At 35.4% G+C, this 13,813-nt stretch overlaps 2 protein-coding genes across 2 annotated transcripts; both read left to right on the top strand.

Moving 5' to 3' along the window:
- The first annotated feature begins 205 nt into the window (after nucleotides 1-205).
- LOC139100926 (dnaJ homolog subfamily C member 21) lies at nucleotides 206-1,978 on the top strand. The gene is made up of 2 exons (XM_070653705.1): nucleotides 206-451; nucleotides 508-1,978. The coding sequence occupies exons 1-2, from the start codon at nucleotides 261-263 to the stop codon at nucleotides 1,928-1,930; spliced, it is 1,614 nt and encodes a 537-aa protein (XP_070509806.1). The 5' UTR covers nucleotides 206-260; the 3' UTR covers nucleotides 1,931-1,978.
- A 3,039-nt stretch (nucleotides 1,979-5,017) lies between these two features.
- Nucleotides 5,018-12,665, top strand: LOC139100903 (fatty acid synthase-like). The gene is made up of 6 exons (XM_070653676.1): nucleotides 5,018-6,111; nucleotides 6,173-6,273; nucleotides 6,335-7,762; nucleotides 7,826-10,403; nucleotides 10,471-11,904; nucleotides 11,966-12,665. Exons 1-6 carry the CDS (start codon nucleotides 5,164-5,166, stop codon nucleotides 12,557-12,559), a joined length of 7,083 nt encoding a protein of 2,360 aa, XP_070509777.1. The 5' UTR covers nucleotides 5,018-5,163; the 3' UTR covers nucleotides 12,560-12,665.
- The last annotated feature ends 1,148 nt before the right edge of the window (nucleotides 12,666-13,813 follow it).

Below are 13,813 nucleotides of genomic sequence, written 5' to 3'. Positions count from 1 at the left end.
GGTCAGGGTTGGAATTTAGTTCTGATTTTAATTGTTTTAAAAACTTGTCTATTCTCATCTTTGTTACTCAACTTTAGCATCTATCAATCAAAACACCATATCATATACAGAATTAATTTCAATAACCCATCAATCATTCCTTCTCTTTGATCAAACACGACTACAAATAATCCCCAAATCTCAACTCTTTCTTACATGTGCAAAATCAAAATAAACGAAATTTTCCTTCAAAAATAGTGAAAAATTTAATTTTAGTTAATATGCAGTGTTATTACGATCTATTAGAAGTAGAAAGGAATGCAGATGATGACATAATCAAGAAGAATTATAGGAAGCTCGCATTAAAATATCATCCAGACAAAAACATCAATAATGAAGAGGAAGCGAAAAAAAAGTTCCAATTGATCCAACAAGCCTATGAAGTGCTGTCTGATCCACAAGAGAGGGCATGGTAAGTTGCTAAAATTACTCTAATTATCAGACATTAATCGACATTTAATTAATTAGGTACGACAAGCACAGAGATCAGATTTTGAAAGGAAGGCAATCAAATTATGAAGATGAGTCACTGGATGTTTATCAATACTTTAATTCATCATGCTATAAAGGCTTCAACGATGAAAAGGAAGGCTTCTATACAGTGTATAGAATTGTATTTGAGAAAATTGCAGCTGAGGATTCTGAATATCATTTAGAAGAGGAAGATTTCATGAATATTCCAATGTTTGGTAATTCATCAAGTACATTTGATGATGTCATTAAATTTTATGGACATTGGGAAAGTTATTCAACGAAAAAATCATATTCGTGGCTGTTTACACATGATGTTAATGAAATTCGTGATCGTCGTGTACTAAAATTAATTGATAAGGAGCATAAAAAGATCCAACAGAAAGCTAGAAAAGAAAGGAATGAGGAAGTGCGATCATTGGTGCTGTTTGTAAAGAAACGTGATAAGAGAATGGCTGAATACAGAAAAATGCTGGAAGAAAAGGCTGCTCACAATCGTCTAAAAAGTCAACAGAATCGACTAGAGCAAATTAGAAAGAGAACGGATGAAATCAGAGAGCAACAAAGGAACTCAAAAGTCCACAAGGATCAACAGGATCAGCTCAAGAAATTAGAGGAAGAATATTTAAATCAATTCTCAGACGATGACTATACTGATGAGGAAGACGACGATGGAGAGCTAGACGAAACCGAGGATATTGAGAATGGCATGGATGACTGTCAATTGGATTCTGATGAATATGAGGAAGAATACGATGAGGAACTCTATTGTGTCGCATGTAATAAAAGTTTCAAGAATTTAGGTGCAAAAAGCAATCATGACGCTTCAAAGAAGCACAAACAGAATATTGAAAAGCTTAAAAAGGAAATGGCATCTGAGGAAGCAAATTATCAAAAGGCTGTAAATGGAAGTAATGGTGAAGAAATATCTGCTGATGAAGAAGAACCAGAGGAAGTACCAACGACATCAAAATCAAAAGAGAAAAAGTCCAAGAAAAAGAAGGCAAAGAAATTCCAAACTTTTGAGGAACCTGCAAAGTCAGAAAGTGAACATGACGATGTTAAGGAAGAAGCTGTACAGGAAGAACCCCTAGAATTACTTAATAAGAGCGACAGTGATGACGATGATTGGTCTAGCAATAAAAAAGGCAAGAAAGTAAAGTCAAAACCTAAGAAAGATAAAATGGAGAAAAAAGAATCCAAAAAGGAAGTAAAGGAACTAGTCGAGACACCACAGAATGATGTAAAGTCTGATCCAATCGAGCCTACAGATGATATTCATCGATGTGCCACATGCAAGCAGGTATTTCAGTCTAAAAATAAATTATTTACACATCTTAAAAGCACTGGACACAGTGTACATTTAGGGGAAGTAAAGCATAAGCTAGCTGAAAAAGTTGGGTCTAAAAAGAAGAAATAAGTTAAGCATGAATGTTGTAAAAAGAATAAAAAAATACCTAAAACTTTATTGATACCTTAAGTCTTACATAATGTTACAGGATTTAGTTCCACTTTTCTTCTGAGAATAGTACTTGACTCTGTTAATCTTCTTATCTTTTTTGGACGGTTTCTTGGAAGCATTTAAGACACGAGACTCAAACAGCATCGGATAAATTGTGTCTGTCTTCGTCTCGTAGAATATTCGGAATAGATACTCAAAATTGACCTGAGTACTGTCCAGGCACAATGTCAAAACGAAAGATATTCCACGTCGTGCATAACTATCAGGTTTCGTCACTTTTATAAACTTTTTATCATGTGTAGAAGTGATTTTTAATCCAAGTTGATTGATGTCTTTTCTGTGTCTACTGATGTACATGATATCAACAACAATTGTGCAATAGTCTTCATTATCATCTGGATCTGGATCAACAGCTATGAATTTATGTCGATTTTTGCCATCCTTTCTTCAGACTTCTTGGAAAGTTGTGACCTTCCATTCTCTACCACTATTTGGTTCTCTTGTCAGCATGTCTGGTGTCAGGTTGCAAATCTCCAAATAATCAAAATGGAATAAAAAAAGTCTGAATGACATCCAAAATTCTCCATCACCTTTTGCATTCCAATTAATTCGTTGCTTTTCATCAGCTGAAATATTCTTCCATTTTACAGAATAGTCACTCTAGTCACCTGTGTATTCCTCTTCATTTCCCATGGATTGCGTTTTCTTATCAAATTTGTGGCATTCCTGTAGATATCAACCACTGGGGTAACATCAGAAACAGAATAAGCATGTCCTTCTGGAAATCCAACGTTTTGAGATTCCTTGCACTTTGTAGCTCCCATTAGTGTATTTCGGTTAAATGCTTTGAGGATCATTTCATAGAAATTCTCTGGTGGATTTTTTAAATCATAAACTTCAGTTACACTTCCTGTGAGATCTGAAAGAGCCTCAGTTATGTGCCCGCCGTTTATTCTTTCATAGCCTCCATATAGCTTCGAATATGCTTTTTCTAAGAGTGCTGGCCTGGAAGAAGACAACATTAAGTATGGATTGTAATTAGGAAAAGGGTTCTTTAATTAGGAAACTATAAGAAGTAGACACAAAAGGATAATATAGGCTAAAGTGGTTTAATAGCTCAATTGGCTAGGTGCGGGTCATGAATTTTGGAGTAGACTTTGAACTTCCAGTTCGCGGTAGGAAGCGACGTTTGTTAAACGGAAACTATTGGTTCAAAATCCGACTCCAGGCCTTCATCACCTTGCCATTTTACTGGATTCAAATCTAATCAGGCACTTAGTCAAACTCAAGTTGGAATATTCAGTATCATGAATTTATCCATAGCCACTTTAGTATTTAAATGCTTCCTTGATTCTTTAGCATAAATATATGATTGAATACTCATAAACCATTTTGAACAGCATAAGTCACTCACCTTTTAGCCATAACAACATAATCATATGTCAACATCAAAGTTAAATTGTACTACAACAAATAATTTAAATATTTAATTCAATTCAAATTTGTACAATTTAAACCCGAATGTCAACAACAAAAGAAAATTAAATTTCTAATTTTTGTTTATGCCTCATGTCAGCGTATACCAATTTATAATTATCAAACCAAATCAACTAAACTTATTCTAATTAAGGAAGTTTCTTTCTTTGAATTATTTTGAGGAGGTTATTAAACTGATTAGAATACTTGCTGTTAGTCGTTAAATTGTTGTCAATGACTTCAAATTGTTCGATAAAAAAGAAGAATGCAGTTTTACATAATTTATAGGATTTTTTAATGTTTTTATGCTTTATTCGGGCAAATTGTCTGCATGAATGTGTATTACAATACTTTCGATTTACAATGTTTATCAATCTATTTCTATAAGATCAAGGATACAATTTTCTAATCTAGATTTCGATAATTTAGACACTTGTTTGGACATTTCTCTTGACAAAACGTGATACATTTAGGTACGCTCTTCGATCTTACTTATATACTTTTCTGGCCTTACAGATTAGATGCAACCAATGGACTACCTCACATGTTAACTGAAACTGACTTTTGCCGGCCACCGCTTGACAACTGTAAAAACAATACTGTACCTATCTACAGCATTCTATCATGATTTCTTTGGCAGTCCAAGATATCTTTTGCCAATTGTACAGTCAGATTTTGAGACCATATTTGAAGGATCTGCACATAGTCTTCTTATAACATGTTCAAACCATCAAATCCTGCTCTTCAATTCACTTTACTCTCTGTATAGCTGATAGATCTCCTTTCGTCTACATTTGTGAATGTTCCCTTCCTTCTTGGATCCAAAGATAATTTTTAGGATCTTCCTTTCAAAGATTATTGAGAGGACAAATTGATCCTATCGCTCTATCCCGAACAGCAAAAGTTGGTCAAATCTACCACCAGAGTTCCATTGATCTGGAATTATGCCGGATTTAAATCGAATACCAAGTCACACATAATTACGCCAACTAATTTCTAGATTTTGTATCGATTTACCGGTTTGAACTATTCGAATACGATCTAGCTGTGCAAAATGTAACTAAAGACTCCAAGTTGGCATCATCCCTTTCTAGAACTTATCTATATCATTTGAGGAAATTTTATGATCTGTTTTTCAAATATTTTATATCATTAGATTTGTCATTTTCTCGAGAAATTGAAGCTTGGTTGTAGAATGATTTTTGCATCATATGCTTCATTTAAAAGTAGGAGACGGTATCTCGAGAGCAAAACACATATAATTTCGTCAAATCAAACAATAATTTCAATATCGAGCAGTTCCTACAATGTATGAATGAAATTCCTATAAAATAATGAACTCTAAAGCAGTTTATGCGTACGACACATATTTGTTTATATTTTCGGTTCTTTAAACTCCTACCAAACTTCCAATTTCCAATTCAAATTTGTCTAATTTTTTGATTTCTTTCACCTTTAATTAATTTCAAATGCATGAATTAATTCCTCAACCCAAAGGCAATAGCATAAAATTTTTTACTATAAAAAGGGACTGCGTAACTGTTGAAGGTTCATATCGTATTCGGATATCCAGCAATCAAGTAGTGAGATACAGTTTGTGAAGTGAAACATTAAGTTAGTGAAAATCACACTTGGAATAACGATATTACAGTGACATTCTAAATAAAGCACAGGACATAACCAGTTGTAACCAGTTTCATTAATAATTTTGGATAATGACATCAAGTGAACAAAAAAGATCTTTATTTAGAGCAGCACCAGTCGATCCTGATGATGAAATCGTCATTTCGGGAATTTCTGGAAGGTTTCCAAATTCAGCTAATGTCGCTGAGTTTGCTTATAACCTTTATAATAAGATTGACATGGTTGATGATGCAGAAACGAGATGGAAGCACATCGATCCGGAGATCCCAACGAGATTAGGAAAAACTGTAAATCTTAATAAGTTTGATGCTTCATTCTTTTCGGTTCATAATCGTCAGGCATCTTATATGGATCCACAATGTCGTTGTTTACTTGAACATGCTTATGAAGCTGTTCTTGATGCTGGTATTAGTCCAAAAGCTATTAAAGGAAGTCGTACTGGTGTTTATATTGGTTGCTGTTTTGCTGAATCTGAGGAATTTATGTTTTACGAGAAGTCTGTTAAGGATGGTTTAGGTTTAACTGGATCAGCACGTGCTATGTTGGCTAATAGAATTTCATTTGGAATGGATTTACAAGGACCTAGTTTTATGGTTGATACAGCATGCAGTAGTGCAACTTATGGTCTTGATGCTGCTTTCAATGCTATCCGTAGCGGTGAATGTGATGCTGCTCTTGTTGGTGGAACTAACTTGTTGCTTCATCCACATATTACACTTCAATTTGCTCGATTGGGTGTTTTGTCAAAGGATGGCTTCTGTCGACCTATGGACAAGGACGCTGCTGGTTACACAAGAAGTGAGGCTGTCAGCATTATTTTCTTACAACGTAAACGCGACGCTAAGCGTGTCTATGCTAATTTGGTATACTGTAAAACGAATAATGATGGATTCAAAAAGGAAGGCATTACTTATCCAAGTGGATTTACACAAATTCAGTTACTTGAAGAGTTCTACAAAGACATTAAATTAGATCCACGCACAGTCGATTATGTAGAAGGTCACAGTACAGGAACAAAGGTACAATTACATTAGAATTTTAATTTAAAATAAATGTAAATTAATTAAAATATTTGTAAAGGTCGGAGATCCCGAAGAATGTCACACACTCGATACAGTTTTTTGTCAGGGACGTGAAGGGCCGTTATTGGTTGGTGCTGTAAAATCAAACATGGGTCATAGGTGAGTTTACATTAATTCATGAATTCAAATTCATTTCCTGATTGACTATTTGTATTTACAGTGAGGCAACATCAGGCATTTGTTCTATTGCCAAACTTATTTTAATGTTTGAACGTCAACAAATTCCAGCAACAATTCATTACAAGGGACCACGTTCCGATTGTAAAGCGTTAATTGAGGGACGATTAAAGGTCATTGATGAACATACAGAATTTAAGGGCAAATTGGTTAGCATGAACAGTTTTGGTTTTGGAGGTGGAAATGCTCATGCTTTATTCAAGGCAATTACAAATGATAAGATTAATAATGGAGTTCCAGATGATGAATTGCCAAGACTTGTTACATGGTCTGGTCGTACAGAAGAAGCTGTTGACAGTATTATGAACAGCATCATTGAACGACCATTAGATGCTGAATTTGTTGGATTACTTCATAATATTCAAATTGAGACAGTCTCCTCAAATATCTATCGTGGTTATGGTATTTTTGCTAAGAATGGTCAAGAAAATGCAGTTTGCATCAATAAGAGTGTACAGAACTTCAGTGCATCAAAGAGACCAATTGTCTGGGTCTACAGTGGAATGGGTTCACAATGGGCTGGTATGGGTGCTGATTTAATGAAAATTCCAATCTTTGCTAATGCAATTGAGAGATGCCACAACGTTCTCCTTGATCGTGGCATCAACTTGAAGGAAATCGTGACATCTGAAGATCCAACAACATTTGATGACATTTTGAATGCATTTATTGGTATTTCAGCCATTCAAATGGGTTTGACAGACATTCTTAAGGCATTAGGTATGGAACCAGATTACATTATTGGACATTCATTTGGTGAATTGGGATGTGCTTATGCTGATAATTGCTGCACACCTGAAGAGATGATTTTGGCTGCTTATTCTCGTGGTATGGCAAGTATTGAAACAAAGGTTCCATTCGGTTCAATGGCTGCTGTTGGTATGGGATACAATCAATTGAAGGACATCACACCAGAAGGAATTGAAATCGCTTGTCATAATTCAGCTGATTCTTGCACAATTTCTGGACCTGCTGATGAAATTGCCAAGTTTGTTGCTAAATTGAAGAGTGAAAATTACTTCGCAAAGGAAGTTGCTTGTGCTAATATTCCTTATCACAGCAAATATATCACAGATATGGGACCAAATCTCCTTAAACGTCTCAGAGAAGTCATCAAGAATCCAGTTAAGCGTTCAGAGAAATGGATCAGTTCAAGTGTACCAGAATCCAACTGGAAGTCAATTGAAAGTGAATATTCATCAGCTGAATATCACACAAACAATCTCCTCAGTCCAGTTCTATTCGAAGAAGCTTCAACTCATCTTCCAAAGGATGCATTGACCATTGAAATTGCTCCATATGGCTTGTTGCAATCTATTTTGAAGAGATCATTAGGCGAAGGTCTGCATTTCAGTTTGACACAACGTAACAATAAGGAAAATACATTGTACTTTATGAATGCTTTGGGAAAGTAAGTTGGAACTTTATGCTCATTAATTGATAAGTATTGATAAATTTACTTGATATTTTCCAGACTCTTCGAAAATGGATTAGACTTCGATGTCAGCAAGCTGTATCCACCAGTTCAGTTCCCAGTCTCAAGAGGAACTCCAATGATCTCACCATTAATCAAATGGGACCACAAGACAGACTACTTTGTCTACAAATTTGATGAAAGAATTGCCAGTGAAAAATGCTTCCCAATTAATCTTCAAGATCCAGATTACGAATTCATTTCTGGACATGAAATTGATGGACGAGTTCTATTCCCTGCTACTGGATATATCTTTATTGCATGGCAAGCTATGGCATATCAGAACAGACATGCAATTGAGAATTTCGATATTGAATTTGAGGATGTTAAGTTCTTACGTGCTACAACATTGTCAAAGAATCAAGAAGTTGAACTTCTGGTCGTTATCCAAAAAGGTACAGGAAGATTTGAAATTCTTGATGGAACCACAGCTGTTTGTTCGGGTACAGTACGTAAAGCACCAAATTCATCATTGACAGATATTAACACACCAGAAGATCCAAGCATTACAACTTTATACAATCGTGATTTCTATAAGGAATTGAGACTTCGTGGATATAATTACAAGAATCTATTCAGATCCATCCAAGCTGCACGCGCTGACGGATTAAGAGGACGTGTTAGATGGCAAGATAACTGGGTTGCCTTCCTTGATTGTCTTCTTCAATTGCAAATCATCGCTTCTGAAACTCGATCACTTATCCTTCCTACAGGACTTCGTAAGCTTGTCATTCATCCAAAAGAACATTTGGAAATGCTTAATGCCATTGAAAGAAATGAGAAGATTGTTGATGTTCACTGTTCATCACACCTTAAGGCTCTTCGATGCGGTGGAATTGAAATGCGTGGACTTCTTGCAAATTCTGTTGGACGTCGTCAACCACCAGGTGTTCCAGTTCTTGAAACATATCAATTTATTTCACATTTACCAGCTCCAGTTATGGAGAAGAATGACATGGCAAGATTCTGTGTTCAGTTGGCACTTGAGAACTTCCCATCATCCAAGTTTGTGTGCACAGAAATCGATACAAATAAGGAACTTGAACCAATCGTTGATGCATTCGGAGAAGCTGTTGGTGATCTTCCTCTTATCACATCTGACTTGACATACTTAACATCAAAAACAGAACTTGAAATTCCAAATGTAAAGCTCTCAGATTCAGACATTTCCTCATGTGCTTATAACAACTTCATTATTCGATCTGATTGTCTTGCTGATCAACAATTCATGGAACAAGTATCATCACAATTTGGAGATAATGGATTCCTTGTATCACGTGAATCAAACGAGAAGAAGGAAGCACCAGCACTAAACATTCCAAATGGCTACAAAGTTGCAGCAGTTATTCCAATGGAAAATGAAATTATTGTTTTGCTTCATTACAGTAAAGTTCCAACAGAGCAAGCTACAAAGGTCATTAAAATTGACACTCATGATGACACTTATCCATGGATTGAGGAACTTCAAGAAGCAGTCAAAGCAGGTCCAGTTATTGCTTATGCTGAAAAGGATGAATTCTCTGGAATTATTGGTCTTGTAAATTGTATCCGTAAGGAACCAAATGGAAATAACTTAAGATGCGTTTATGTTGATGACAATACAGCTCCACCATTCAATGTTGAGGATCCATTCTACTCTTCAGTTCTTAACCAAGGATTTGCAATCAATGTTTACAGAAATGGACAATGGGGTAGCTACAAGCACTTGCTATTGAAACAAAAGATTGAACCAGCACGTCATACTTCTCATTGCTTTGCAAATTCAGTAATTCGTAGTGATTTATCATCACTTAGATGGTTCCAAGGTCCAATGGGAGATGCATCTGGAGATGATATTGTTAGAATTCAATACTCATCATTGAATTTCCGTGATGTTATGCTTGCAACAGGAAAGTTGGCTATTGAAACATGTGCAAAGACAAGATTAGAGCAACAATGTGTAACTGGATTTGAATTTTCTGGTCTTAAAGGATATGGTAATTACGGACGTGTAATGGGTATGGTTATTGGTGGTGCATTAGGAACACATGTTGAAATGGACGAAGATTTGTTATGGGATGTTCCAAATGACTGGACATTAGCAGAAGCTGCATCATGCCCTGTTGTCTACGGAACAGTTTATTCCGCCTTCTTCTTGACAACACAGATCAAGAAAGGAAAGTCAATTCTTATTCATGCTGGTTCAGGTGGTATTGGATTGGCTGCAATTCGTGTTGCTTTAGCTTATGGATTGAATGTCTTCACAACTGTTAGTACAGAAGAAAAGAAGAACTTCTTGCTAAAAGAATTCCCACAATTAAACCCAGACCAAATTGGAAATTCACGTGACTTGACATTTGAGGATCTTGTAATGACACAAACAAAAGGAAAGGGTCTTGACTATGTCTTGAATTCACTTGCTGAAGAAAAATTAAGATCATCAATTAGATGTCTTGGTCAGGGTGGTACCTTCTTGGAAATTGGTAAATTCGACATGGCTAGTGACAACCAAATCGGATTGGGTGAATTCTTACGTGAATTGTCATTCCATGCTGTACTTGTTGATAACTTATTCAGAGCATCACACGAAGAAAAGATGGTAAGGCTTAACTAGCTTAACTTAGCGATTGATATAAAATCATTTAAAATTTGTATTTTAATTACAGGTTCTCAAGCGACTCTTGCAACATGATTTGAACAGAGGCATCATCAAGCCACTTAAGACAACAGTTTTCCAAGCTCATGAAATTGAACAAGCTTATCGTTACTTGGCCAGTGGAAAGCATATGGGCAAAGTTATAATACAAATCCGTGAAAACGAAACTGACATGATGACCGTACCCATCACTGTATTGCCAAGACTTTACTGTAATCCAAATCATTCATATATTATTCCTGGTGGTCTTGGAGGTTTCGGTTTGGAACTTGCTGATTGGTTAGTCTTAAGAGGATGTAAAAATTTGGTTCTCAGTTCAAGTCGAGGTATTACCAAGCAATACCAAGCTTATCGTATTAGCATCTGGGAATCTTATGGCACAAAAGTTGTTGTTGACACATCAGACATTTCAACCAGGGCTGGATGTGAAAATCTCATTTTGGAAGCAATGAAGTTGGGACCAATTGGTGGAATCTTTAACCTTGCTGTACTTTTGAAAGATTCTATTTTCGAGAATCAAGATGCAACTAAGTTTGCTGAAAGCATGGCACCAAAGGCAATTGCTACAAAATACTTGGATGAACTTTCAAGAGTTTTATGTCCAGTTTTACAATACTTTGTTGTGTTCTCAAGTGTATCATGTGGTCGTGGTAATGCTGGTCAAAGTAATTATGGTATGTCTAATTCAGTCATGGAAAGAATCATGGAAAAACGTCAAAAAGATGGATTACCAGCTAAGGCAATCCAATGGGGTGCAGTTGGTGAGGTCGGTTTAGTTGCTGACATGGCTGAAGATAAGCTTGATATGGAAATTGGTGGAACTTTACAACAGAGAATCTCATCATGCTTAGAAGAATTAGATCGATTGATCTCAAATGAATATCCAATTGTAGCAAGTATGGTTGTTGCTGAAAAGCGTTACTCAAGTGAATCAACAGGAAATATTATTGACACAATCATGAATGTTATGTCAATTAAAGATCCAAAATCTGTATCAATGGAAACAACACTTTCAGAATTGGGCATGGATTCTCTTATGACTGTTGAGATTCAACAAACTTTGGAACGTGAATATGATGTTGTCATTTCTCCACAGGAGTTACGTTCAATGAGCTTGTCACAATTGCAAAAATGTGTAAATAATCGTGACTCTACAGATTCTGATAAGAAGACTGTCATTTCAAATGACAAAGTACCAAAAGGAATTGCATTAATGTTGAGAAATTGTGGAGATGAAACAAACAGCAAGGAAACAATCTTGAAGTTACAAAGTCAATCAGATGAAGGTGTTAAGGCCCTCATTCTTCCTGGTATTGAAGGAATGGCTGGAAATGCATGGTATGAAATCTCGAAGAATATGCGCTATCCAACATACATTTTACAAATCTTGGAGAAGGCATGGCAATGCAGAGAATTGGATGAAATCTGTAAAAATGTTGAAAATGTAAGTTTTTGAGTACTTCCATTAATCATGAAGATTTTAACTATTTTCTTCTAAATTCCAGGATGTTGTTGAGCTCTACCGTGACGAACAAGAGTTCCTGTTCATTGGTTACTCATTTGGAGCATTGATGGCAATGAAACTCGCTAAAGTTTTAGAAAAGCACGGAAAAGTTGGTAAAATTATGCTCATCGATGGTGCACCAAAGTTGTTGAAGAGATTAGCTGTTGAACAATTACCAGAAAATTGGACTGACGACACAGTTAGGAATATTATTCTTACAATGATTATTATTTCATGCATTCCAAATGATAATGCAGCAATTATTAAGGAAATTCTTGCAATTCCAAGCTTTGAAGCCAGAATTAAGAAGCTTGCAACACGACAGACTATGTACAGTGAGGAATATGGCTTGAAGATTTGCAGTGCATTTGTGAATCGTATGATTTTGACAGCTAAGGTTGAATTGAATGCATTTGAACAAGTTGACGCTAAATTCTCACTTATTCGACCATCGGAACCATCTATTACTGAAATTGAAGAGGATTACGATTTAGGACAATACACAACCAGACCAGTTACCATTAAATATCTTGACGGAAATCACGCAACATTGCTTGAGAATCCAAACTTACCGGCTGAACTTAATAATATGTAATTTTTTAAACCTTGACATTCAAATTTATTATTACTTGTAGGTATTGATTTACTTTTTTTATTTGAAGTAGCACAGACGTAATGTGTGTAATGGAAATTGAAATAAAATGAATTAATTTAATGTAAAAATCACGTTTTTAATTGTGGAATGGGCAATTTGCTTGAAATTTACTTTACATTGTGACGAATCTTGTCTTCTAATGCTGCTGAAATGCAGTTCCTGGGACCCTAATTTCTCCTTAAATGTTACCATATTGCAAAAAGAAGGCATCCCAATAGTAAACTAATCTGCTTATGTCTTATGCCTAACAATTTGAACAATTGAAGGATTGGGAAAACTGAAGATTGAGTCCAAAGCTGACCAAAGATCAAGTGGACCTTTTCGTGATATCCTTCGACACCTTTAAATACACCACCGATGACTAAGATATGTCTGGAGAAATAAAAGTTAATGGATACATTGAAAGTCTATACAAAATACTTCGTCTGAAGAGTGGCAGCTCCAAAATGCATCCAGAGATAGTCTAAGGTTTACAACCGATCATATATATTTCAAATGCCTGAAGGGAACAGCCTTATGAGCTACAGGCACTGCGATTAACAATCTGTTGTTCCACACTATTTTACCCAATCAATTTCGATATCAACTTGATCAACTTGAGCAACATGACAGAGTCAGTTGAAAAAAGAAAGCAGCATAAGGTGAAAAGGACTAACAGAGTCAGATAGAATGCCTTTTAATGCAACCTAAGCTGCACATAGAAACAATGTTTCAGTAAGGAAGTAAATAAGTGAACAATTCTGTATTTACTGTTCTTAACACGTGAGTTCTTGACCTATCTAGGTTTAAAAATTAGTAATAGCTATTTATACCATTTAAATTAAATTATTTTTAAATATTCATACCAAAACAAAAAGGAATTGACGAACAACAAATAGCTTTATATGACATAAGAAGTCATTCACTTCCTTACACTATGATGCACACACTATGACTAATATGATCATACGATAGGAAAGCAATCTGACGCACTAAAATAAATATTATATCCTGGTTAAAATATAGGAAGATATAGTCACGCGTACGTTCGAGGAAATACTAGTCCAAATATTTATTATTTTTTGCACAATTGTCGTGTGTATTCCTCGATTATTCACTTTTGCATTCAATATATTTGAATTAAGTCAATTAGAATCAATTTTGACACGTCAAATTTACTTCATTATGCATACTATAAATATTGAATAATTAATT

Source organism: Chironomus tepperi, unplaced genomic scaffold, assembly GCF_022539635.2.
Source record: "Chironomus tepperi strain 1889 unplaced genomic scaffold, CSIRO-AGI_Ctep_v1 contig_73, whole genome shotgun sequence".
NCBI lineage: Eukaryota > Metazoa > Arthropoda > Insecta > Diptera > Chironomidae > Chironomus > Chironomus tepperi.
The sequence above is the reverse complement of the archived record's forward strand: the minus strand, read 5'-3'. Positions and strand labels throughout refer to the sequence as shown.